This window comes from Myripristis murdjan, chromosome 17 (assembly GCF_902150065.1).
Source record: "Myripristis murdjan chromosome 17, fMyrMur1.1, whole genome shotgun sequence".
NCBI lineage: Eukaryota > Metazoa > Chordata > Actinopteri > Holocentriformes > Holocentridae > Myripristis > Myripristis murdjan.
Window position 1 is genome coordinate 15,294,105 of NC_043996.1, and position 27,730 is coordinate 15,321,834.

The 27,730-nt window shown below is 39.9% G+C and overlaps 3 protein-coding genes across 6 annotated transcripts in view; all 3 read left to right on the plus strand.

The window, feature by feature from the left end:
- The window catches only part of LOC115375450 (ras-related protein Rab-3A-like), a 22,459-nt gene extending 16,566 nt beyond the window's left edge, over nt 1–5,893 (plus strand). The window contains exon 6 of the transcript XR_003929712.1: nt 5,877–5,893. The gene's annotated coding sequence lies outside the window, so the exon portion shown is untranslated. The remainder of the gene's footprint in view (nt 1–5,876) is intronic.
- On the plus strand, nt 575–5,356 carry LOC115375449 (pyroglutamyl-peptidase 1-like). Its single transcript, XM_030074840.1, has 5 exons — nt 575–688; nt 1,409–1,461; nt 2,428–2,544; nt 2,707–2,939; nt 3,800–5,356. Exons 1-5 carry the CDS (start codon nt 658–660, stop codon nt 4,032–4,034), a joined length of 669 nt encoding a protein of 222 aa, XP_029930700.1. The 5' UTR covers nt 575–657; the 3' UTR covers nt 4,035–5,356.
- LOC115375446 (regulator of nonsense transcripts 1-like) lies at nt 5,880–26,938 on the plus strand. 4 transcript variants are annotated; one of them, XM_030074835.1, is made up of 24 exons: nt 5,880–6,201; nt 6,799–6,935; nt 9,851–9,940; nt 10,534–10,701; nt 12,201–12,381; nt 12,515–12,676; nt 13,112–13,199; nt 13,980–14,078; nt 14,269–14,377; nt 14,618–14,777; nt 15,181–15,299; nt 15,504–15,668; nt 16,151–16,265; nt 16,436–16,579; nt 17,738–17,951; nt 18,965–19,082; nt 19,580–19,736; nt 20,031–20,173; nt 21,297–21,471; nt 21,766–21,856; nt 22,321–22,482; nt 23,287–23,561; nt 23,849–23,971; nt 24,067–26,938. In XM_030074835.1, exons 1-23 carry the CDS (start codon nt 6,031–6,033, stop codon nt 23,966–23,968), a joined length of 3,363 nt encoding a protein of 1,120 aa, XP_029930695.1. In that variant the 5' UTR covers nt 5,880–6,030; the 3' UTR covers nt 23,969–23,971; nt 24,067–26,938. The 4 variants fall into 4 exon arrangements, with proteins under 4 accessions (XP_029930695.1, XP_029930697.1, XP_029930696.1 ...); XM_030074837.1 differs by having other exon boundaries at nt 21,775–21,856; XM_030074836.1 differs by having other exon boundaries at nt 13,112–13,196.
- The last annotated feature ends 792 nt before the right edge of the window (nt 26,939–27,730 follow it).

Here is a 27,730-nt window from a genome sequence, read left to right on the forward strand (position 1 = left end):
TGTTTTTTTCTTAAAATAATAAACAGTTAAAACAGTTAGTGGTCCATGTCGGTGTTTTTGCCAGTGGGACGAGATAATCCCACTTGTTTCCAGGGAACAAGTATAAATATGTTGAAATGAAGCAGCATATAGCAGATCAACCCACTAGTATTGAGAAAATGATGCACATAGGCCTTAAATCTATAACATCAATAAACTTGATTAAATATACTTGACTAAAAAAATATACTTGAATAAAATTTTTTAAAAAATCAGTCCAAATACATCCTGTCCAGTCTAGAAAAAGTAGTTATTCCCCCGTGGACCAACAAGAACTCTGTCTAGTTTTACAGAGTACAGAGATATGCATGTTGAAATCATTTTTCTTTTTTTAATTTATTTTTTATTTTTTATTTTCAATTAAGATTTCTAGGTGATTGTGCATTTAAATGTCAAAAGACACATGCATAGGGTCATCGAGGACTGGTTTGAGAACCACTGTGTTGATGTATGGATGCATGCCCGTGCAGCAGATGGCAGTGTTGTCCATTTTCTTTTGTTGTGTGTGCTCTTTTCTTGAGCTGAGCAAGAGAAAAGCGAGCGACAAACCTGGGATTCTTGGTTGGGGGGGATATGAGAATAGATTTGTGAGAATTCCCACTCATCTCTCCACGCATAATGGCTAACAAGAAGAAAGTTATAGTAACAGGTAAACAGTTTCATTTGCTTGTGTGGCTGGAGGCTGTCAGTGCTGTCTTCATGTTATAAGCTTGTCTTTATTCCAGCGTTGTTACAGTGATAAGAGTTGTACTCCTGTGTCTGTAATACTATTACGATATTACTTACGACTGTATTTGTGTTAAATGTGTAATGCTTGCCAGTGCTGCTGTCATAAGGAACATTAAGTATCAAACACAATAATGCATGCTGTCATTGTGTAGTCAGGTGGGAAGGGTCTTGCAAGATTATTTAAACTTTAAACCACCTTTAAAAGGATAAACAAAGACTGAAAACAGAATGGCACTGAATTTTGCTTTGTGTTATTATCAAATTATCAACAAAGTATCCATTCTGTGTGGCTGGAAATAATGACGTTGTGTTGCACGGTAAGCCAGTGAGTGCTACAATTTCTTTGCAACTTGATCCAGCCTTTGGACTTTGAATTAAGAGATGCATTCAGTGTTATCAGTTGTATGCAAACAAGCGCTCCTAAGTGTCTTTTTTTTTTTTTTTTTTTTTTTACTGTCCGGGGCTGCGGTTTCTTCTGTTTGCTCCTGTGTCATTGTTGTGAGGCTGGTGACTGATGGTTCACATTCTCTCTCTCTCTCTCTCTCTCTCTCTCTCTCTCTCTCTCTCTCTCTCTCTCTCTCTCTCTCTCTCTCTCTCTCTCTCTCTCTCTCTCTCTCTCTCTCTCTCTCTCTCTCTGCAGGGTTTGAGCCTTTTGGAGAGCACACAGTGAACTCCAGCTGGGTGGCAGTGCAGGTAATGAGTCACTGCTTTGTCCATATTTAACATGGTTAGTAAATGGCCTTTGTCCCAAGAGTGCCATCTAATATGAAGGGTGAAGTAGATATCTCTATTCTGTATGCAGTTAGCTGCTGTGAAAGTATTATACATGATACTGTTTGTATCATGTATGGTAGAGTGGAAGTGAAACTATCTTCTTCTGCTGGGGGTTATGGAAAATTACCAACTACCCCCAACACTTCTCAGTGCCATCCAGACTGCAGTTATGTTACCACTCCGCCTTATAATAACAAATGTGCTCCAGCCTTTGATCTGTGCGCGTAATCTGACACCTCAAGTTCCTAGCTTTTGAAAAATAGCTTTTAAATATGAGTATATCAGCATTGCATCTGCATCTGGCATGGCGTCATAGTTACTGGACATGTTTACGAGGGCCACAATTAGGTTTGTTTTGAGGCAAGATGAGCAAATGCTCTGTCTTCTAGACCTCTGGTTCTCAACCTGAGGTCTGGGGACTTCCACGGGTCCTTGATGGGGTTTCAGGGGGTTTCTAGAAAAATGGGGAATATTTTAATTTCACTATTGTTTCTTTTCTTGAGAAGCACTGTTCAGGATAACATTAGTAGCTAACCTTGAATAATTTTTGGTTTGCATATCGTAGCTATTACATAATAATTACTGGTTTGCTCACTGACCTTGTAACCTCTATAGCAATAGCAACCGTATACTGAAGCTTTTATATCATATCTTTGAATATTCAGCATTATAAAACTCTGTGTATTCACTCTAAATTCTGAGTTTCTTGATTCCCAACCTGCAAATTGAATAACCTGTCAAACTGCTGTTCTCTTGTCTTGAATTTTCTTCAACAGTAGCATCACTGATGAGGAAAACGTGTTTCTCTAAAGCTGCAATAAGGTTTTCAGTGTATTAATTTATGCATGTTGCTCTTCATGCAAATCTTGTTTCCTGTATTTACAGGAACTAGACCGACTGGGGCTAGGTGAGGCTGTGGACCTTTATGTGTGTGAGGTGCCTGTTGAATACCAGGCTGTTCAGAGCCTACTGCCCTCACTATGGAAGCAACACCAGCCACAGGTATTCAAGGAAATACACAACACATGCAAAGTAGCATTTTCCATAATGTATGAAATAGTAAAGATCACCCCATTAACCCATAAGTGAATCAATTACCCATCAAGAAACAAAGAAAAACTGCCCTTCTGCCCCCTCGTTACTTCATCTCTGCCTTTCCTACAGTTAGTGGTCCATGTCGGTGTTTCTGGGCTAGCCACCACAGTTACTCTGGAGCAGTGTGGCCACAACGAGGGCTACAGACGCCTGGACAACTGCAGCTACTGCCCAGCCTCACAGTGTTGCATGGAGAATGGCCCCGACTGCATAAACTCAGTCCTGGACATGGATGCAGTCTGCAGAAAGGTCAATGATTCTGGGCTCGGGGTGGTTGTGTCGGTGTCTAAGGATGCTGGAAGGTTAGTGATGCTACAGCCCTGCACACACACAGACAAACACACACACGCTTCATTTATGCTTGAGTGACTTACTGCACTCAAATGCATATGTTGTTTTCAAACCAGTCAGTGTGCCATGCCGTATTTTCTGTAATAGAAAATACACCAGGGAAATAAAATGAAATACAGCAGTTTTTTTTTTTTTAATTCTTACTCATATCTTTAATGTAAAACAGACAGACCTCTATGAAGTCATTTTTATTGTGGCCATATCAACAAATATTTTAAAAGTTCAACCTGATTTTGGTCTGATTTACTGTCCAGGTGTCTGTGTCTGGCTGTAGGGAGTCACATTATCAATAGTAATAATTTCCATTCAGTAATAATTGTCATTTTCACACATACTCTGATGTAGGCTGCTAAACTGAAAGGTTAGCAATTTGTTTGACATTGCAAAAATGGTGAAATATAGGTCTGTCGATTTTGCATTAAAGTTCCTCCTTTTTGGACATTGGTCTAAGGAATTCTGTATTTCTGAATTTGCAACACCAATGATGCAAACACGCTCATAATTTAAATGAAATGTTTGTGAAAATCTGCCCCTTGTGTGACTGTGACCACACCCCCTGATAGAGAAACTGGACATTTCCCTTTGACATAAAATATCTCTGTACTTATTAAAACTGTTCAGTAACTTACCACACCTTGAAAAGTGCATGGCTCAACAACCTGGGGAACCTGTACTGGCTATGACGGCTCACAGCTGTTGCAACATGTATTCCCACCCTCTCCCACTGACTTGCTATACTTTACTCTGCCTGATAAAGTAGAAATACCATAGCAACCGTCTTTACATAATGTAACCTCTGCACCCTTGCCAGGTATCTGTGCGACTACACCTACTACACGTCTTTGTATCTGGGGCAGGGCCGGTCTGCCTTCATCCACGTGCCTCCACTGGGGAAGCCTTACAGCAGCTGGGAGCTTGGAAAAGCCCTGCAGGCGATTGTGCGGGAGATGCTGGAGCTGTTGGAGCTGGATCGTGCTGAGGAAGAGCACAAGTATCATGACCACTGTCATCACCAGCATCAACATCAGCACCAGCACGCCCACTAATTATAGACTCACAGCCTTCTTTCTTAAAATGTGACTCACTCCACCAACAGTTTAAACTAAATTAGACTAAACTGACCAAAATGGATCACCGGCCCACATGAAAACACAAGTAATGTTCTAATGAATGCGGTTCAAAGGCAATTAAAAGCATTTCTCATTTCTCATTCTCCTAAAAATGGTAAGCACCAGTGACTTACAGTGTAAGTTATGATGTCCCAAAAATTTTTCCATTCGCCCCTTCCAAACCAAGAAGACTATTTCACTGATTAGCCTGTGGGAAATAATGACATTAATTTCAGAGACTTTGCGTATTTGAAATACTAAAGTTATTGAGAAAAGTAGTGTCTCTGGATTGGATCCCTTTAATAGTAGTATGAATGGCAATTTAAATATTTGTAATACATGTAAAAAATGTTAAATGCCCAGCACCAGTCTGTTGTAAACACATCTTAATCTTAAAATGGTGCTTAAGTTAAGCATTTAATTGCCGCTATGTAAGCCAGAAACCTCTTCAGCATTCGTTTGGTTAGATAAAAGCAACTGATAGACAATATCAGAGGGCAAGTAGGATGTGTGTGTATGTGTGTGTCTGATGTGCACAAGCAGAAGGCATCTGTGAATATTTGTAATATCTTCACAGCACTTACACTTATACTACATTCCATGAGACTCTTAAAAGTCTTTACCGACAACACGTTGCACCATTTCAAAATGAGCACTCATATGACTGTACTAACCTTGATGGTAGTAGCTGTAATATTTGTGTACAATTTACACTCTGTGGGATTTTTTTTCACTTACACTTACAGTTTGCTGTGAAGACCTTTGAAGCCACATCCTTCCCCATGCCAGATATATATGTGTGTGTGGTTTTTCACTATTTCAACTAGTTCCACATTTGATTTCCTATCTCTTTTCTGCAGTCTGTCAGTCAGTTCCTGTTGATTATTATTGCATGTGTGAGCTTCAGAGAAATATGATAAATCTGCAATGACAGAATTGAAACTATGTGAATGACCTGCCCTTCTAATCATGTATATATCTCAGGGAATTTTTTGCACATGCAATCAATATTTATTATTTAATGGAAAGAACACTCTGAATGTCTGTCCTCTGTATGTCGTGCAAGTTTGCAAGTCAAAGCAAGTTTAAAGTTGTGTGTGACTTAAACACTTTACATCAGCTCAAGTCTGCATTTGTCCTGATTCTAAAATCCCTTGTGAGAAAATAATATTTGCACATGTAATTACAGAAGCATGTTTTTTTTTTTTATTGTCCACACTTAGATGTAAGACCAGTTAATATGGTAATAGTTAATGTGTGTGTGTATGCACATATACACATTTTCCTATTGTGCTGTTTGTACAGTATGAATTAAATTAAGTAAGAGTCAATTTTAAACAAAACTGACACATTTTATAAAGTCAACAGTCTGTTGAACCCTATAGATTAGGGAACGGATTAAGACTCATGTTATAATATATTCTCATATAATTCATTCTTCCACTGACACATTTTACGTCTTTGCGATCTTGTGAATGAGCGGTCTATGTCTTTTAATTATTTTTCTAATTGTTAAAATGATTCTTGCTGGTAAACGTCATGGACACTCCCCTAAATGGGCCTGCGAGTCATTTTTTTCCCTCCACCCGCATTCCGCATTTCCCACCTGCCTATGATTGGCTAACGCTAACATTAACCCCGCCCTCAACGGAGGCAGAGTAGGGCGGGTTTTCACGTAAAGCGGGTGGGGGAAAAATAAGGCGGGCTCTAAAGCAACGTGTTACGTCATCACTTCGAGTGGGAGTCGGAGTCTCTCTCTCTCTCTCTCTCTCTCTCTCTCTCTCTCTCTCTCTCCACCAGTGTTTGTCAATTCCTCATTAATTCACTTTCTCAATGGTTCAGTTTTGTCCGGAATAGCAGCAATTCGCCGAGGAATCGACTGTAACGGCTCGAAATACAGTTAAGCGCGGCTGTTTTTGTGCATAAATAAAAAATGAGCGTTGAGGCGTACGGGCCGAGCTCTCAGACTCTAACGTTCCTGGACACCGAGGAAGCCGAGCTGCTGGGAGCGGATACCCAGGGCTCCGAGTACGACTTCACCGATTTTACACTGCCGAGCCAGACCCAGACTCAAGGCCAAACCCAGAGTCAACTAGACAACCAGGTTCGTCTTGTCATTTCGGCGTCAGAATGGCTCTTTAAATGTGTTGACAAAACCTGAATTAGCTAACAACACCACAGGCTAACTCTGGCTACCATGATGCGTTTCAATTGCTGCCATGCAGCTATCCTGCTAATTGCCTAGCATGCTAGCTAGCGAACTAGCTCGTACTGTTAGCAATGCTTACACGGCTAGCATATCAAGACTCAGTACTTTATTGCCATACCAACCAGCGCGGCCAGGAATTTGTCTGTGTGCCTAGAGGAGACACGCTGCACATATTTTTAGTTCTTATAGACTACCTCCCATACAACACCCGTTACCAGCAGCTTTAAATACACGGGTCAGACCAGGCCAGTGGGTACAGTAAGGTAACGTGCACTGTTATTTTGATATCAGCAAATTTTCTGTTGATATGACATCCAGCAAGGCAGGTAGCAAATGAAATACAAAACCATATATGTCTTTTTGTAGCCGGTTGGATTTCCAGTTTGTGCACCTGTGTGCATCTGAGCATCCATTAATGTCAGTCCACCTCACTATGGTGTTTACATTAGATTGCATAGCGCCATTGTTGATTCAGCTCAACTGTCCCTCCAGGTTAATGGACCTGACAGGGTGCTACAGAACGGAGACGACCCTGTGGTGAAAGCGAGCCAACTGCTGGCGGAGTTGAACTTTGAGGAAGATGAGGAGGATACTTACTATACCAAGGACCTCCCTGTGCATGCCTGCAGGTAAGGGAAGAGACTGTGTGACTGATGCAGTGGTTGTCATCAGAGTGCTTTTACTTCTGTCAGGAAAAGCTTTCTATGGATTTTTAATGTGAGGAGTGCCTTTTTTCAGTTTTCGCTGGTTCATCTAAGTTGTTTTAACTGCTTTAGTGACCCTTTCCATATGCTCAAAATGCTGATCAGGTCTTTAAGAGGTATGTGGTCTTTCCCACATGTTCAGCACCATTTTTTTTGGTTGGCCATCATGTCAGAATCAGAATTAGCTGAAGTTTACAGTTTTTCTTGTGGAAAAAACACCTGCTGTCAACACTGTAAAATAATTTGAATGGAATATATTAAATGTTATGCTAGGTAGAAAGTACAAGCCAACTTTTGTCACAGAGACTCTCTGTGACTGTGTCTCGACCACACACATAACAGATATATTGGTTTGTATCTATCCTGTCCACTTAACCTCAGTGGTTTGAAATCTCACTCTTGTTGGTGAGCAACACATACAGCTTTTCACTTAATGAATGTCATTTAAGTCTAATTATTAGACACATTGAGTAACGTTAACCAATATTGGCGGTAACAAATGTCAAGCCAGGCAATACTGCATTGTGTCAATGTCACAGCTTGCATGCTGCCCAGCTAACAAGCTGACTGTCAGTTGTTATCCATTAGGCTGGCTGTGCTAAAGAAGTCCTGTGGAGGATGCTCATTTTTCTGTTGTTATGGCACCACTATTTGTTTCAACATCAAAAAAATCCATCAGCAAATCCAATAGTTTTCAATACCAGTTGCTGAAAATTATTTTTATATTTTGAAAACAAATGACCAGTTGGGAACTTAAGCATCTGCCAGCAATCCATAATCAGGGCATCATGAATTCATCTAGTTAGACTGGAGGCTAGCTGTGTAGTGTATAACAGACTATGAAGTACTTCATTAAATATGCATAGTGTTGACCAGTTTGAGTATTCATTAAAATCTGTGGATACTTGATACAGTTTACATTTGGAACCAAAGACTGTCAAAGCTTGTACATTTTCCACAACACTGATTAATATTTTTGTTAACTTACAGATTATTAATATGCACTTTGTTCAACAACACCATATGGCTGATATTGTTGACTTCTACATATTAACATGATGGACTTTCTCAAACAATATCATTTGACTAGGAAATGCAGTTCTTGTTGCATGGTAACACAGGTGCAAGTTGATTGTCTCACACACCAATTTACAGTGAGACAGTACATGGGACAACAATAGCTGACAACACAACACAACAATCTAAGTAACAGTAAAAACTAAAAACAGTTGTAAACATGTTTCCAGGGTTTAGCAGTGCTACGCAGAGGCATACTAGATTTTTACAATTTTGTGATGTTTAGGAGGTTGGTGCCATGTAAATAGAAAATTGAAACTGTATCCTTATCAGTTAACAGTATCCTTAAGTCTCAGTGCCTTCATTGCCATGTTACCACCTGCTGGGGAGTGGGGACTTTCCTAGGCAACCTTTAATATGAATGCCTTGTAGTGATTAGTGTTGTGTTCCAGTTATGGCTTGGGGTTTCCCTTTCATGCTCTACTGCACTCCATAGTGTGTGCTAGTTTTGCAGAATCAAGATGCTGAATAGCTGGTGAGAATGAATGATATTGCAAATCAGTTGAAGTTGACATCTGAAACTTGATCAGCCACAGTGTGCCTTACCTCTTCCTGTGGGCTGTCTCATCATAGTTGACATATCAGACCTGTGATTGTAGTGTTGTCTGCTAACTTGATGCAGCCTGAATGAAAGTGTCAGCCTTATGCCCAGTTCACACTACACGATTTCAGCTGCGTGAGCTATGTGTGACCTATGAGTGAACTGTTCAAAAGATGAGTCGCTGACGCATCCCAGATATATAGCTAAGTATCTGGATATGTTGGTGACGAGCTACAGCTAATGAGTCAGTGAGAGCGCAAAATGCGGAGGCTCCTCTGCTGTCATCCACAGCAGCTCCCTGAACCCAATCTTATCCTCTCTCTCTCTCTCTCTCTTTCTCACGCGCGTGCCGTGCACACTCCCTGTCTATCTCTGAAGCTGCACAATAATGCAGTTTCTATCAGAATACATTGCATTTCAGCATTTGTAACCTTTCCGTCCTTGCAGAATCACAACAGGAGCAGGCAGGTACCTACTTTTTCACTGCAAAAATATTTATTTACCTCTAACTCTCTCTGCAGAACAGAGAATTTGCTGCCCACGTATCCTGATCCATTCTGTCACCCACTCATTTCCAGTGTCACTTCTTGCATGTGTTTTCATGACAGTTTGGGCACCAGACAGACTCATCGGGGCTTCCACCTGGTGAAAGAGCTCGTAATGTGTGACCCCCTGTTGCTCCTCAGTCATTTAGTGTGAAAACTACAACTTAGAGGTTTCCAGTTCAAGACTGCCAGTTGTGTAGTGTGGACACGGCAGCAATCTGATGACTTTGAATGTTGTGTGGTGTGAACTTGGCAGTTGGTGGTGGCCAACTGACATTATATCTGTGGTGTTAGACAGAACAACATTTAATAGAAGTTTGATTGATTGGTTACGTTGATTACTCTGATTTACTTGGATTAATAGACACCAGTCAGAGCATGTGTGCACTTTCAAACAGACAAAGTTTGCTACAGCCCCATGTTACATGTCAGTCAGATTATTAGGGGAGGTGTCACTTTATAGAATAGAATCATGTAAGCCACTGAATTGCACTGAATTAAAAAAAAGACTTTTGGCAAAAGCCCCACTACCATGTGCCTGTAAATCTAACCCATTAAGTGTTGCACAGACCTCATTATTTACATGTATAGCATGAACAAGTACAAAAACTAAGTTTATTATTAAACAGTAATATAGTGTCATTTTTGAAAATGTGTTTTTCCTTTCTCCTCATTAGCTACTGTGGGATTCATGATCCAGCTTGTGTGGTCTACTGCAACACCAGCAAGAAGTGGTTTTGTAATGGCCGTGGAAATACATCCGGCAGGTGAGTTACCAGTCAGCTGTCTATTGATCCCTCCCTGTGTGGTGTACTCTCCCAGTCAAAAAAATATGTCCTGCCTGTTGCTCTAATAGTTGTTGTGCTATCAACGAGCTAAAATCAGTCATCAGATGGTAACACAGTTGCTCATTCTGTAAACACAGTTATAACCCATTTATGCCTCGTTAACATGCATCTCATCTTGTGTTTACAGTCTAAATTATTTACATTTCAGTTAAATGAAAATGTATCTCAAGTTGTCAGAAAAATGCATTGCTATTATCCTATAAAACTTTCCCTCATAATCTAATATCCACTTAAGGGTTGTAAAGGTGCTTGTCACATTGCTTACATTTACATTGTAACAGTTTACCCAATGACCACCTCCTGATCTCGTTTGGGTGATTGGTCTTTATTATTGTCTTTATTGCATCTTAAATGCATTTAGCCTTGGATTTATATGCAGTTTAGCTCAATTTCAATCTACATAAAATACAAATGGGGGGTCTTAGTGTATAGATCTTCTCTGCATACAGAACACTAATCTCTTGCAGGTCCCCAGCTGTCCCATAAATCGCCCCTTTTGCATTGTCTTTCAGCCACATTGTAAACCACCTGGTGAGAGCTAAGTCCAAGGAGGTGACGCTGCATAAAGACGGCCCTCTGGGGGAGACGGTGCTGGAGTGCTACAACTGCGGCTGTCGCAACGTCTTCCTGCTGGGCTTTATCCCTGCCAAGGCTGACTCAGTGGTGGTGTTGCTCTGCAGGTAGGACCAAAACTCGAATGCACAGAATCAGTCATAAGTAATTTATATAGTGCAGGAGCAGGTGAGGAAACTTTAAATTGTGCATTACACAGGCGCTGCCAAAAGTGAACGTTATTAGGTGGCAGTATCAGACTTTTGAAAAGTGACAGCTCACGGATTTGAAAAATGAAATTGTAACTTTAGTTTATTTTCTGTAATGAATTAAAATGACTCTTCACTGATTGAATGTCTGTACCTGCACTTGTACTTGTAATACACACCATGTTGTGGTTGAATTTTTTTCTGTGTCTGCAGCCTGAGTGGGAGACACTTTGTAATAAATCAGTTGTCTTTATAGACTTTGAAGTAAATTGTAAACTGTGGCTTTCATAATAGTTTGAACCATGCCATGTGAGGTACAAAAGATGTCATGTTAATTTCTACCTTAAGTCTATAGATCAGGCTTTAGTGCACATAAAATAGTCACAGCTGTCACTAGCACATTCTTTCTCATTTTAGCATAAACCTGAGGTTAACCATAACCATGTGCCAAAATATCAAGTTATGTACTGTATTTCATAAAAAGATTATATACTAATACCAAAATCTCTTATACCAGTATCAGCCAGCAACATGTGCGTTCTGATAAAAGTCCAGCAGGACTTGATTTTTGTTAAAGTCAAGTTGCCATGACAGCAGCCTCATGTCTAAACATAGAGCTTAGGTATGTTACTGTATTTTTCATGGTGTGAAATATGCAGACCACTGACAATAACTGGAATCAGCGGCCAACAAAGATGACAAATGAAGCATAACATCACCCAAATGCCATAAATAATCACAAAGTGGTCATTTTTAAAGGAAAAAATTCACTCTAAAATGCTTTAGTGTTTATTGGCAATGCATCTTTATTTTGATCTTTGGTGTATTTGTCTTATTCATGTGGATAATTGGCCAAACATAGATGACGTGACACAATGAAATAGTTTTCCGCTGCCTAAAACATCAACGGTGAACAGCAGAACTCACTGTCAGTCCCTCATGATCAAAGATTGAGGTTTTCTCTCAAACCTACATTTTGAGTAAAGGACAAGTATAGACAAGACAGGTTGGACAAAAGTTGGTACTCAAAAAAAAAAAAAAAGGAAATTCTAACACTTAATAACAGAATTACCCATAGACTGATGATATGAAACAGTATAAAAATTATTGCAGGGTGGACTTAGGGCAGTTGGGAGACAGGATCCAGGCTCTTGCCCCTACAACAAAAAACATCTATTCTGCTTCAGCAAGACACTATCAGAAATACTTTATTGATCCCCAAGGGGAAATTGGGTAATTTCTGATTCAGCAAGACACTGAATCCCTTGCAGCCCTAGGGGTACTGCTGTTGTAGCCGATCATACGCTCTGTTCCCCCTGTAGATGCAGACAAGTACAACAATCATTTTCACCCCAGGGATCAATAGTTTATTGTTAAAAAAAAGATAACTTCCAAGTGACTTTTTTTCTGTTATACAGGCAGCCATGTGCCAGCCAGAGCAGCCTGAAGGATATCAACTGGGACAGCTCCCAGTGGCAGCCTCTCATCCAGGACCGCTGCTTTCTGTCCTGGCTGGTCAAGATCCCCTCAGAGCAGGAGCAGCTGAGGGCCCGCCAGATCACCGCCCAGCAGATCAACAAGCTGGAGGAACTCTGGAAGGTACCAAAGTCCTAACTGTCTTTATGCACAGACAATCAGCTCTGAAGTTACTGATCTCTTTGGTACATACTTATTGCATCTGTGACTTCTCATGCATGAGCTTTTTTGTGTGTGTTCATGCTTTTCTTGGCAGGAAAACCCCACAGCAACCCTTGAAGACCTGGAGAAGCCTGGTGTGGATGAGGAGCCTCAGCATGTCCTGCTCCGCTACGAGGATGCCTACCAGTACCAGAACATCTTCGGCCCACTGGTCAAGCTGGAAGCCGATTACGACAAGAAGCTCAAAGAGTCTCAGGTGCTGTAGAATTGAGCAGGGTCTTGTTTGGACTGGGATAAAAGGGGATTGCATCACCCCTTTGCTAAAAAGCATTATGCCAAGCGGCCTCCTCATCTTAAAGCAAAAATTGGAGAGAAAAATGATTTATTCACATGACTCATCTCCCCAGCTGCCACCCTTCTTTTTGTACTAGTTGAAAAATATAGTTGAGGTATACATGATGGAATCATTTAACAGCAGTTGTTATAAAAGAGATTGAGTTGGTTAGCATATATGTATTTTGTGTCTTGTCATTTAGTAGTTTTGAAAATGTCATGTGTCAGACCTTTTTCCATCTTAACTTTCTATGCAGTCCATAAATTGTGTATTGGTTGTTATCTGTCTCCAGCAATTTTTGACAACATGAAAACCTCTGCTATATCCAACATTTTTAAAAAAATTTCTTCTCAACAGACTCAAGACAACATAACAGTCAGATGGGACTTGGGGCTGAATAAAAAGCGGATTGCTTATTTCACCCTTCCCAAGACGGACTCAGGTGGTAATTTGTCGTATTTCTTCATCCTCATCATCATTGTCATCATCATGGTTTGTTTATGAATGATCCTTGTCATTTAACTCTGAAAACTTATTATCGGAGCATGCACATGTGACTGAAGTGAAAAACCTGATATTACATTGCATTCAAATTTTATGTGTTCATGTATTCTTTCCACTTATGCTTGTATATTATTGTGTGATTTTTTTTAAATTTATGTTTATTAACGCTATTATTTAGAGCTGCAACTATGATTATTTTCATTATCAGTTAATCTGTCAGTTATTTTCTTGATTAGCTGTTTGGTCCTTGAAATGTCTGAAAATGGTGAAAAATATTGATCACAATTTCTCAACCCAAGCTGATGACCTCAAATGTCTTGTTTTATCCCTTGTTTTGTCCGCAACCCAAATATAGTTTACCTAGTTTACTTTCATAGAGCACTAAAGAAACTAGAAAAATTTCACATGTGAGAAGTAAGAATCAGAATTTGGAATTGATTATCAAAATAGTTGGTGATTAATTTAATAGTTGGCAACTAATCAATTATTCAACAAATTGTTTCAGCTTTACTAGTATTGCCTTTTTCAAATAGTCTCTTTTATTTATTGCATATAGATTATTTATTTTATCTCATCTGTTTTAGCCCCTTGGGGGTTTCTTCCAAGAATTAAAAAAGATTACTCCAGGAGTAATTTTCATCTTACGAAGGTGATGTGCAGTGATGTGTATATTTTGCTAAGTTATCACTTTTGTTTCATCTTATTCCCTGCTGTCCTCTAGATATGCGGCTGATGCAAGGAGATGAAATTTGTCTGAGGTACAAAGGAGACTTGGCCCCTCTGTGGAAAGGCATTGGACATGTCATCAAAGTTCCTGACAGTATCCTTATAGCTTTTACTCACAGGAGACCAGAATAGATGTAGTCTCAAAATTAACTTGAAGTACACTTGTACAATTTACTTCATCACAGTAAAATTTAATAGGCCAAGCACACCATCATAACAGTCTGAATGCTTGAGAATGACCTCAAACTCTAGGGCTCTGCATTCTCCTTGACTGACTGCACCAGACTATGGTGATGAGATTGCCATAGAGCTAAGGAGCAGTGCCGGGGCTCCAGTCGAGATCCCACACAACTTCCAGGTCGACTTTGTGTGGAAATCCACGTCCTTCGACAGGTATTCAAACAAAAAGGCACATACTGTCTCTTTCATGTATGAATGCATGAATTAAAAAACATAGTTTTGGACTCTTCTCAGACTTCTTTGATCTGTATGATGTTAAATACTCAACATTTTAGATGTATTGTAGATCAAGCTAATTCTTACAGTAACTGGATCAGTTAATAATGTAAAGAATTTCCGCTATTCAGAGCTAGGTTTGAACCGTATCTTAATATTTCTGTCTCTATCATTCAGGATGCAAAGTGCCCTGAAGACATTTGCTGTGGATGAGACCTCTGTGTCTGGTTACATCTACCACAAACTACTGGGCCACGAGGTGGAAGATGTGGTCATCAAGTGCCAGCTGCCCAAACGCTTCACTGCTCAAGGCCTGCCTGACCTCAACCACTCCCAGGTGAGATAGAAGGAAGAATACAAAACTAAAATATAGTCAATGAGCTGTTTTGTGTCAGCTCTTAATTACACAACAATCTGTAATACTAACACTACTATGTGAGGCAGGTGTTAATTGTAAAAAGAGTTTCTTCATTAACTCACTGTTGGTAAAGAAGACTTGAAATCTGATGTCATGAAACTGGGGCCTTCATGTTCTCCCAGACAGAAACAGTGACAGAAAAAACAGAGATGAGAGCGAAAAAAATGAACATTTGCATAAGTGAGATAAAAATGCAAGTGATTTTTAATATATATATATACACACACACACACACACACACATGCCTCTTCATGCGATGCTGATTCGGTCCCATTCTCCTACGGCTCACATGATATTTTTCTTATGATTTGTTGTAATGCAGGTGTACGCTGTGAAGACTGTGCTGCAGCGTCCTCTCAGTCTGATCCAGGGTCCTCCTGGCACAGGGAAGACGGTGACCTCTGCGACCATAGTCTACCACCTGGCTAGACAGGGTAACGGGTAAGACAGATATACAGCTGTTTCTCCTTTGTTTTTGTCTGTATTTTTTATGTATGGGCTGGTGTTAGAAGTAAATTGCATGAGCACACTATGACAATAATCAGTCGTATTTAATTTAATTGACTATATAGTGTTTACTCTGCACTTGAATAAAAATGTATCATCATGGTCACAAAGGTACTACAACAACTTATGTCTCCCTAGGCCAGTGCTGGTGTGTGCTCCCAGCAACATTGCGGTTGACCAGCTGACTGAGAAGATCCACCAGACGGGGCTGAAGGTGGTGAGGCTGTGTGCTAAGAGCAGGGAGGCCATTGACTCACCTGTCTCCTTCCTGGCTCTGCACAACCAGACTCGCAACATGGACAGGTAACACATGATTGACTATGCCACAAATGCAACAATTAGAGACTTAAAGTTATTTTTGTGCGGCCTTTATTGATGTCTAGTTACTTTTGTTCAAGTGTACTTACTGTACATTATGTTAGTAACTTTTAAGTTGCCTTTGGTAATTTGTCACACTTTTTGTGCTTCTTAGCTTGCATCAGATTTTCAAGATGCATGTTTATCCTCTTCCACCAACAGGAAAAATATCTTTGAAAAACAACAAGGCCTCAACTGATTATTAACCAGTTAAATAAGCTGCCATACAACACATACTTATTACTGATTCCTGTGAGAGTAGCATTTGGCTAGCATTTGACTAATGCATAGAAACAAATTGAATCCCAGTGAGTACAAATAAAATCTGTGGTGACTTAAAATGATGCCAGACCGCTCATTTGTACAGCCTGTTAGAGATACAAGTCCTTTTCCCCCAGACTGATCTCTGACTGTGTTGACACCCGCAGTATGCCAGAACTCCAGAAGCTCCAACAGCTGAAGGATGAGACCGGAGAGCTGTCTTCCTCAGATGAGAAGCGCTACAGGGCTCTGAAACGTACCGCTGAGAGGGAGCTGCTTATGGTATAAAGATCTGTGTTACTGTGAACAAGTTAGCTGGTTGTGAGAACACTTAGAAATTCAGTGGTTATTGAAGGGCCTCTAACTTTAATGTAAAAAGATGAAAAGATTTTTTAAGAAGTGATTTGTCAGTGTCCATGAACATGTGTGCTTCATCTCTCCTCCTCTCCCAGAATGCCGATGTGATCTGCTGCACTTGTGTCGGTGCTGGGGATCCTCGCCTAGCCAAGATGCAGTTCCGCTCCATCCTGATTGATGAGAGCACCCAGGCCACTGAACCAGAATGCATGGTGCCTGTCGTCCTGGGGGCCAAACAGGTATTAACACAGACAATTTTTAAGAGTACATTCTGATACACAAATACTATGGTAATGAGTAAAATTTGTTCAGTTTCCTTTAATGGACTTAATGTTACTTCTTATGTCCCACCACTGTGGAGCTTGTCTGTGGGACATTATCTGGTCATGGTTGTATGTCTGCCTGTGTGATTGTGAACACGATAACTTACATGCTAGAAACTTAAAACTTAAACCACAGGCACCTGTTGCCTAGGTATTCAGCTCTGGTCCCCAGCGTCTGGTGTCCTGCAGGTTTTCTGTTCACTTTGGTGGTAAATGAACCACACCTAGTCTGTATGTACCTGAGACCAGGTATGGCTCATCAACTATCAAGAAGGAACAAACACCTGCAGCATACTGGACTCTGGAGACTGAAGTTGATACACTAACTCTATAGTATATAACATAGAGTCTAGATGATCTGATTAGGTATTAGAGCCCCTTGCTCCATAAGTTTGCACATTAATGAGCAAAAGCTGAAATTCCTCAAATTACTATAACTCCTTAATGTTTAAGATGCAGAGTTCATATTAATACCACCCAAGTTATTTGAAGACAAGTGTGTTGAAAAAGAAATATTTGCAGTTCTTGTAGTGGTTCCAGTGTTTCCTTTTATACACTGACAAAAAACATAATGCATGAAAAATGCAGTTGTTTTTTTTGCCATGGCATTTGATACTGAGAATACCATTTGGAAAAGGATTAATTTCCATGAAAACACATTCAATCAGCAGTATAAATAATTAAAAGAAAAGTCTAAATTCCATAAATCTTTACCCTACTCAATTATATAGCTTTCTTTTTAGGACAAAATTATATATTTACAGTACAATATAGTTGTAATACTATGTAGTACAAAATGCTGAGATCTCATTGCATATCAGAGAGGCAAAATTCAGTTTTGAAAAGAATAATGCTGTCTCTATTATCAGAGGAAAGAACACAGAGTGGGTTTTATTGCCACAAAAGTGGGTGTGCACAGTGACTAGTTTTATCATCTTTGTGAGAAGAAATGTCCAGGTGGTTAAAAAAATGCTTAAAACCATTAAAACGTTCAAGTCTATGCATAGTGCCCACACACTGTTCTTCCTTCTCTATATTGTGTTATAACTCAGCTATCATCTCGTTTCCCTGTAGTTGATCCTGGTGGGTGACCACTGCCAGCTGGGTCCTGTGGTGATGTGTAAGAAGGCTGCCAAGGCGGGCCTGTCCCAGTCCCTTTTTGAGCGTCTGGTAGTTTTGGGGATCCGGCCCATCCGTCTGCAGGTCCAGTACCGTATGCACCCGGCCCTCAGTGCCTTCCCTTCCAACATCTTCTATGAGGGCTCGCTGCAGAATGGAGTCACTGCTGGTGAGTCAGAACAGAATTTAATATGAAATTGGATGCGAGCATGCACAGTTGACATTGTCTCTTGATCCATAGTAAAAGATGTTGAACCTTCCCTCTAAACTATTATCCGGGCATCAACACATAGAAAAATGTCCTGAAATCATGTTATATTGCTAACTTCTCCTTTTCTTGTCTGCTCTCTCCATATATCGGACAGTTTAAAGTAGGGATGTCTAGTCTGGTGGCTCTGTTGGATTTTGGAAATGTAGTGTTTGAATCAATTTCAAATATTGTGAGAAAAGATTCGAGCTGAGGTCATTTTTTTACCAGCCCCTTTTTGGGCCGTGCAGTGTTTTTCCTTACTATTTCCTTCTTGTTCCTCTCAAAGTTGGCTTTTCTTTGTCAGGGTTTTTCCTACATAGAGAATTTGGTGGCGGCTGCCACTGCCAAATTTCTTACTGCCTCCAACTCATTGCAGAATTTTGATGGACAGTTTTATGGGATATACTAACAAGCGTTGCACTGTCACAATTTCTGCAATTTCTGTCATTTGTAACTGCAATTGTGGTATACAACCACCAGTATGGCATGTGATTGTGGTGGTGGCGCTGTATCATAATCAGCAAAGGAACTGGCGTTACCAAAACAGCCAAAGAAGAGGAGTTTTCCACTTAGCTGGTGGAAATGGTGTCAAACTAATTCGGCGTGGCTAAAACAGATGAATATTTTTTCTTTTGCATCTAAGCATGTCCAATTCCTTTAAAAAAGTTTACTAAGTTAACGTTACTCCAGCGGTGTAAGTTAAATTTTTCAGTTTTGCAGATACGGTGAGTTGTAAGATCATATGGATGAGTAAATAAATTATGTAGTGCCATACTACCTTGATCAGTGTACTGTTGAAAATGCGAAGATGCAGTGGTGAGATGCATCATTCCCACAAGTATTGGCAAAATCCAACAAGTAAACAAACGCAGTTGCACATGTTCTACATCAGCTATTCTGAGATGTATCTATGTTTTTTGCTCCTCCCACAGCTGACCGTGTTAAAAAAGGCTTTGACTTCCAGTGGCCCCAGCCTGACAAGCCCATGTTCTTTTACGTCACCCAAGGCCAGGAGGAAATTGCCAGCTCTGGAACCTCCTATCTGAACAGGTTTCAACTTGTTTGATCATTGTGTTGATATTTTTATTTTAGACATAAAAGGAACCATATCAATTGTGGTTATTTTCAAGTGGTTCTTCCCCTGTATGAGGGTTAAGTCAGGGGATGTCACCCTGTTTTGTTTGTTGAAAACCTTGTGGGCCTGTTAAAGCCCTGTGAGACTCTAAACAGTGATTTTGGGCTATAAATAAACCTGAACATGAACTTGAACTCAATGTAGATAAAAATAGCTGCTTTTTCTTCTATGCTATTTGACATTTTCAGTTTAACAGTTTAAGTTAATCAGTTTTCTACAGCTGTTTCTGCATTTTCTTGAATCACAGCAATCAGTGGTTATTACTTCTCAGTGTCTCAAGTGCTCATAAGCGCGGTTACATCTTCAGAAATAGTGCATCAGTTTGAATACAGTATTTCAGAATTAATCAGTTTCTCATAAGTGTGTAATTAAAATCAAAACGTGTTGTAATCCCTCCACTTTGTGTATCCAGGACTGAGGCAGCTAACGTGGAGAAGATCACCACGAGGTTGCTGAAGGCTGGAGCAAAACCTGACCAGATCGGCATCATCACACCTTATGAAGGGCAGAGGTCATACCTGGTCCAGTACATGCAGTTCAGCGGCTCCCTGCATACCAAGCTCTACCAGGTATAATGACAAATACTCCTAGTGGGAAGCTTTATCACATGGGACACAGGAACCATGTCACATCACCAGTGAAATTAATGTGTCCACTTTAGACAAAGTAGCAAAATAAATGTCCCCAAAAATGTGGACTCGGACATTGACCAGGAATGTACATATTACTAATTTCTTTACCTTAAAACAGGACCATATTTTATCCAGGAAGCAAGACAATATGATTTCTCACAATCTACAAAAGTGCTGTACTAAAATGACAAACCGTTTTTCTCCACAAAATTTTCCTCACTCCTCCCGTAGGAGGTGGAAATCGCTAGTGTAGATGCCTTCCAAGGCAGGGAGAAGGACTTCATCATCCTGTCCTGTGTCAGGGCCAATGAGCACCAGGGCATCGGCTTCCTCAATGATCCCCGCCGTCTCAATGTGGCACTCACCAGAGCCAGGTAAAACAACACTAAGTAGTAGAGTAGCATCAGTTTGCTTTCTTTTTCCACAGTGAATACAGCGAAAATAACAAAACTGATTCCCAAAAAATATGAACACATGATTAAGACTTATTAATCTAGTTTTGTGTGCATTGTTAACATTAAGAATACACATTTTGTTTGTTTATAAGTTGACTGTACTTTTAAAAATTCTATTGCTGTGAATACTAAATTCCTGGCTTTGTTTGTGTGTATTATGAAATGATAATGACTTATAATTAATGACAGCAAGTTTAAGCCTCTGAGACAAATGATTTGACTGTAAGAATGTACGCTGAAATCACTGTACATCTCAACATTAGAAGATTTTGGTAGCCATCCTAATAGGAAGCAGTGTAACCCTGGCAGGTTGATAATTTATGTGTGGCAATTCTTGTGGGGAGGTAGAGAGGTGTGGAGGGGTTATTTTAAAATAAAGTTGCTATTGCTGTGTTTGCCTGAAGGTCGTGCTGTGGAATGGAATGAAACCAAATGTTGTCTGTCACACTTATCAGTCCATCCTCAATCTGCATCTGTAGTTTGGGTGCTCTAGCATCAAGTGCTTAGCAGTTAATATATGCCTCACTTGCAGTTTGAACATATTTGCCATCACCTCCATTTGTGCATCAGTCGAATGGTTTGGATTTGGATTTTCAGAAATGTGGGTAATTAGGGATAATCTTGGAAGTTCATTATGTTGTATACAAAATTTTGTTGAGATTGGATGTGCTTGGTGGGAGAAGTAGTAAAAAAAAAAAAAAAAAAAAAAAAAATGCCGGATGTGTATAAAATTCAAAATGGACAAAGAATTGTCATGATGGAAATGAAAAAAAAAACAACTGTTTGTGCAGTGTGCAGTGTATTAAATTTGAGCCAAAGAATCTTGGGAGGAAAGAAATTACTCTGCATCAAATGTCCCCCAAATTTAGTTGTTTCTAGGACCTGGAAAATCTCTGGGATACAGATCCTTTTTTGGCAGACAAAAACAAAAAGGCTTCAGTCCTTAATGATACTTCTTGGATGTGTCCTCGCTGTTATGACTACTCATCATAAATATTATTGCTTCATTCCCTCCCTGTCATTTAAAATAATCATCATGTAGGTATGGTGTGATCATTGTGGGGAACCCCAAGGCTCTGTCCAAGCAGCCGCTGTGGAACCACCTGCTGAACTATTACAAGGAGCAGAAGGTCCTGGTGGAGGGCCCCCTGAACAACCTGAGGGAGAGTCTCATGCAGTTCAGCAAGCCACGCAAGCTGATTAACACCATCAACCCAGTGAGTTTAGTGTGTGTATGTGTGTGTGTAAGAGATAGAACATATTGCTTACAAATAAGTGTGTGTGGGAGGGTGGAGGTGGGGATGTCAATATTGTCTCACATTTTGAAAGCTAGGCTCATGCATCCCACCAGACAGAAAGTCCCTTGATTAAGTAAAAAAAAAAAAAAAAAAAAAAAAACAGGTCTCAAATAACAAATTTATATTGTCTCCTTATGCCTGCAAGAAATAATGAACTGTATTCAGTGTGAAAACCTGTGTAGACACCAGGAATAAAGTTGCCCGTTTTTTTTGGTTTTACAGGGTGGTCGGTTCATGAGCAACGCCATGTATGATGCCAGAGAGGCCCTCATTCCTGGATCTGTTTATGACCGTAGCAGCAATGGTGAGGAAACACTCTTATTATTTCCCCTAACCATTTACCTCATATTACTTAATCTGTTTCCAATGTGCCACATGGCAATGAATAAACCAGGGCCACTGGCTTTGCTGTTGTTTACTGCAATCATGTTTGATCTGCTTACTAAGATGGCCTTGGAGCAAAAAAACTAAATATAAACAGCAAAAATTATTTGTAGTGTCTTCCATCACTAGATTGGTTCTGAATTCTTGCTGTAGATACACTCAAATTATAACTTGAAATGTAAATTACAATTATCTTTTTGTATCGTATTTGTATGCTGTTGAAGGTGTATTAATTAATTAATGTTAAAACTGAATTTTGTGTTGACTCCTGACTGCAAACCAAGTTTCCCATTGGGGATTATCCAGCACAGAGCTAAACTGAACTGAACACAAACAAATGCTTTAACAGGATAGAAAATTAACTTGTGCCTCTTGTACTTACAGGGCGTACATCCAACATGTACTTCCAGACCCACGACCAGATAGGCATGATTGGTACAGGCCCCAGTCCCATGACTTCCATGAACATTCCCATCCCCTTCAACCTCGTGATGCCCCCCATGCCTCCACCAGGGTACTTGGGACAAGTCAACGGGCCCACAGCAGGTGAGAGAGAAATATAACTAATATTAATGATAACTTTTTATAATAATACTGATGACTTTTTAAAACAATACACCCTTTGGAAGAGCTATGCGTTTTCAGAGAACAAGTTTGTTTCATTATATTTTAAGATATTTTTCCCATTAATCACCTCACCAAAGATCTGATGAAAACATTGGCACCAAAATCACATCTGTCTCTGTTGTACATAATTCTTTCCAGCTTGTCCAGTGACTTTGTGTACACTATCATATATGAAGTCACTGTAACCAATTGGCATTAACACAAAATTGAGAGAATGAGAATGTATAGCAGCTCCTCAGCTAGATGGTTAGTTCATTTTAATGACACAAATCTAAACCTGACAGCCTTTTTTTAGAGTAGTGGTGAAAATAGGTATAAAACTTGAAACGAAGGCTTCTTAAAAAAAAGTTCTTCAAACAAAGAAGATTTCTTCCTTCCACAAGACTTTGAGCTTAACTAGTTTTGTTTGCACAGGAAATTAGCAATTTTATCTACTGGAAGCACAGAGATTATTTTGGTGCCAATCCTCTTTTCAAATATTGACTAAGGTGACTAGTGGCCCAAAGTCCCGAAAAGTCCATGTGGTCCTTAAACACAAGCTGAAGTACTGTAAAAAAAAAAAAAAAAAAAAATCACATATATATATATATATATATATATATATATATATATATATATATATATATATATATATATATATATATATATATATATATATACAAAAAACCTTTTAAAAGACATTGTTTTCTGTAAAATGTCACATCTGTCTTTATTTTTCCTCAGGTCGTGGTGGAGGTATGAAAGGCAAAGCAAACAGTGGTGGGGGGAGTGGTGGAGCTCGAGGCGGCCGTCAAAGGAACCGCACCAACATGGGGAACCACAGCGGGAACGGAGGATCAGACCGTGGACAGCATGGAGGCCACATGGGTGGCAGCCAGGCCAGCCAGGACTTGGGCTCCCAGCCTTTCTCCCAGGGGCCTCTCACCCAGGGATACATCACCATGAGCCAGCCCTCGCAAATGAGCCAGCCTGGTCTATCCCAGCCTGAACTCTCACAGGTCTGCTGGGCTGTATATCTTAACTCTTAATCATTAAGATTTTCCAGTGTAAAGTGCCAGCTGGATGCACTTTATGAGGCCGCCTGTTTACAGTCAACATGCTCATAACAGTTAGTGCCTAAATGCTAATGTTGCTAGTGGAGATATTCAAAGTGTTTGTCAAGATTTCCTTTTTAATATGGGCTTCACTTTGGCTCAAACTCATTCTTTGTTTTTGTCTGGAAAGGAATGAAGGAGTCACTGTTTACTGACAAGTTTCTCTCGTGTATTTGTGTCTCCCTTTACAGGATAGTTACTTAGGCGATGAGTTCAAGTCTCAGATTGATGTGGCTCTGTCCCAAGACTCCACCTACCAGGGGGAGCGGGCCTACCAACACGGTGGTGTGACTGGACTGTCCCAGTACTAGACTGTAAGACTTTAATATGGACCAAATCTAAATGGACTCACTAAATGTTTCAAATGATAAGCTGCAACTATTAACTAATGCTTTTCTTTTCTTTATAGGTTTCTGGAAAGGAGCTAGGCCTGTGTTGAGCTTAGTTCATCGGTATTTTAATCTGGGTAATAACAAAAAAGAACAAACATGGATACCCGTTTTCCACTGCTACAACTGAAGCACCACTGTGTGAAAGTAACAGGAGAGAGACCAAGAGAAACCAACCAATCACAAGAGTGAGAGCAAAAATGGGAGTAGGGCTGGACAGGAAGAGAGCAAGAGAGAGCGGGAGACTGGAGGAGGGAAGAAGGCGCTGCTGCTCGCACACGAAGACATGGCGAAGGAGAAAGCTGTTGTTCGTCGAAGCAGCGCCGTTAGAGAGGCGAGACCTCCAGTAGGTCAAGGAGGGTGGAAGGTCAGAGAGAGGAGGAAAGGGGGCAACCCTGTCATGTTCTCCTCCAATGCCCCTGAACCCATGGGGATCTCCAGGTAGTGTGGTTGGGGACCTTGCTCCAGAAGCTGAGATGGAGAAGAGGTGTCTCACAAATGTCCTTCAAGCTAACCCAACAGGACGTCTTCTGTGAATCCGAGAGAGAGGAACAAAAGGGGACGCAACTCTTGAAGCAGTCAGTTGGTATGGGAACTTTTTTAAACTCAAAGTTTGAATCAAGGCTCATGCTCTGCTTTTGAAGCCATCTGAGAGAGGAGAGAGTCAAAACGCCGCTTGTTCCAATGAAGTCAAAAGTGACTGTGGTATTGTACCTCAAACGACTCAAATGAAGTTTGGGGAATAAATAACCATGGATCATTACCTTTTCTTTCTCAGCTTTGAGTTGGAAAGTTTTCTAAATAAAGTCTGTTTTCATTGAGGTTCTGAATGATGGGAAGCTAGTGAAGTTGGCTGTCTTTCCAGTTGGGGCTTTCTCAAGGTGGTCTACAAAGAGCAAGTAGTGGAATTAGCTCTTAAAAATACATATATATATATATTAAAGAAAAACATTTTTGTCTCCAGATCTGAAGGGGTGGACTCAAAAGATCGGTGATTAGTGAGACAATTTTGTTTTTGTTTTTTGTTTTGTTTCTTTCAGATGTTGAATAACGCAAAAAGAAGAGTGAAAGACAAGCAAGATAACCATCTTTAAAACTGAATCAAGCTGTGATGCTTTTGACCTTAATTTACAAATTATATGAAAAGCCTCATATCTGATTTCCCCACAGACCCTGAAGCCGCTGAGTACACTAGCTAAGAGACTGGGCTCTTCTTGAGCACGGAGTTAATGCGTAAAGAAAGCCAAAGCAAGAGGGCAGTATTCCCCAAAGACTCTTACCCAGAAGTCTTAGGTTAATATACATACATTTAATGAGATAATTAATTTCTTTCCACTCAGTTAAAGCCACTGAGGTGGAGTGAGGTAAGAGTATGAAATTATGATAAGAGTCGATGATTGACTTGGCTTTTTAGCGACTGTTGTGGGGTTGTGTGTACTTGGCACCAAAACTCATTACAGTGGAAGATGAAAAGCTCCAAGGCAAAAGTCATTAAGCTCTAGTCTTGTCCCATCTCAAACCCAATGCATTGTTGAAGAGAAAACCTGGCCATGCCATGTCGGACCACGATGAGAGATATTTTGAGATGGATATTGGAACACTGATGGATTAGAAGTTCTTAAGTTAGAAGTTGTAGTTGTACTTAAACTTTGATGTTTGGCATAAGGGCATTTTGTAAACTATTCTTTGACTTGAGGACCCATGAAAGAGTGTAATTTAGATTTAGGTAGCACTTTACTTCAGAGAATGCCTCATGTTTGATTATGTAGTTTATGCACATTTCTGCTGTCCTTCAGTCTTGGACTTATAGAATGGAATGAAATTAAATGTCACAAGTCATAGTGTGCTCTGTCAGGAACAGAAAAGCTAGCTTGTTGAACAACTGTGCTATATTTTAGTCAAGTTTGTGTTACATTTCAGTAGTCTACATGCATTGTATGTACTCATTACACATGCCTTGAATGGACACTCATGAAATTTCCATGCAACCTGTTTTTATCAGTATCTCATTTTGTTTCCAAGACAACCCTGTATCCTCCTTGTGATCATTGTCAAACAGCCATCGTTTTCATGTAAGTGGAATAATGAGTAGCTATCAGTCCTCATTATGAAGACTAACAAAGCTGAGCAGAATAACATTTATTATTTCCTCCATAAGTGTTCATTTAAGCCCTAAATAGTGCGATAGAAATAGGAAATGTAGTCAGTCTGCTAGAGAACAGGAGCCACTCGGCACAAGGATCTCAGTCCTTTTTTTTTTTTTTTTTCATCTTATTCCCAAGCATGAAATACTAACCAACCCAGGTCAGTTTCTGGCCACCTCTACAGTAGGTGCATCTTCACCCTTCTGTGTGGGGCTTCAAATTAATATTTCAACCCTCTTTTGCTAATTAAGGAAGCAGGAATATTAATCAGTGTTCAGAAGGCTCATTTTGTTTAACTCACATTTCTAGGCTTCATATCCCTGCGCTGTAACTTGGTGTGATCCCTTTTCTGTATGAAATTATCATTTGTTGGTAAAATGCACATCTACATATTGACACATTTAGAGGCACTGTTAGAAACAAATTGTCATGCCTTTTTTTCCCTGAAAGTAAAATATTAAGGATAAATTACCTGCACATCTTATACCAACAGGATTTTGATGTCCATTGACTTAACTTCAGTTATTTAGGTGGATATCTCCCTCTTCTCCGTTATGAGTTAAATGAGAATTGATCATTATTTGGCTTCTTCTTTGAACTGATTGACCTGTATTTTGCATTGGTCGAGGGGACTGCACCATTTTGTTTTCTGCTTACTAATTGATGTTGGTAGTTATCACCTAAGCTCACAAAAACTCCTGTTGATATCTTTAAAAAAAATAATAAAAGGTTGCTTCTTTTCACTCATTTCAAGTGTATTTGCCCTCCTTCTTCCCTTTCAATAACTTCAAGTAAATTAAGCCTCAACTTTTAAATCCCAGTTATGATGAGCTCATCCTCCAGAGGGGCCGACAGATTCACTGGAGTCCTGTTTTTACAACGTCAAACTCCACCAGGGCTGCTGACCATGCGGCTCCTCCGACAGCGTTCCTGATCATGAAAAACAAATTATAATAAATCGCAAGCCTTAAATCCCAATAGTACATCGTATAGTTCCTAAACCCTTTATCTGAAAGAGTAATCCTATAATACATTTTTAGAAGAACCTGTGCCAATATCACAGCAGAATGACTCACTGGGACCATGTATATTTGTGTTACTCCTCAACACAACAATTTAACAGCATGTTTTTTTTTTTTGTTTTTTTTTTAACCACATCTTGTGTTGAAAATTACCACAAATGCATGTTGTCTCCCCCCCCCCCCCCCAAAAAAAAAAAAAGTGACAGATGTTTAAATAATTATAATGATAATCATAAAATCATTATTATAAACTATATAGCGCACTTTTCATATAGGAGTGTAACACAAAGTGCTTTACAGAATAGGGGTAGGCAAAGATGCACAAAACACAGCAAAAGAAACACTAATCAAAGGCAGCATTTGAAATGATATATTTTCCAATATTTTGTTGCACATCCTTTATCAGACTTAGAAGTACCAGAGGCATATGATAGCAAAAAAGCAATACAGCTCACAGTGCAGCTGTTAAGACCTATTTAAGTTCCCTATATGGATGTGTTACTGAGGTATTTCGTCAG

Excerpts from the sequence above, each read along its gene's own strand:
- LOC115375449 (XM_030074840.1), top strand. The coding sequence starts at position 658 with ATGGCTAACAAGAAGAAAGTTATAGTAACAG. Across the intron at positions 1,462-2,427 it reads CCAGCTGGGTGGCAGTGCAG|GAACTAGACCGACTGGGGCT; the intron begins GTAATGAGTCAC and ends CTGTATTTACAG. Across the intron at positions 2,940-3,799 it reads GTGTCTAAGGATGCTGGAAG|GTATCTGTGCGACTACACCT; the intron begins GTTAGTGATGCT and ends CACCCTTGCCAG.
- LOC115375446 (XM_030074835.1), top strand. The coding sequence starts at position 6,031 with ATGAGCGTTGAGGCGTACGGGCCGAGCTCTCAGACTCTAACGTTCCTG. Across the intron at positions 15,669-16,150 it reads CAGACTCGCAACATGGACAG|TATGCCAGAACTCCAGAAGC; the intron begins GTAACACATGAT and ends TGACACCCGCAG. Across the intron at positions 17,952-18,964 it reads GCAGAATGGAGTCACTGCTG|CTGACCGTGTTAAAAAAGGC; the intron begins GTGAGTCAGAAC and ends CTCCTCCCACAG.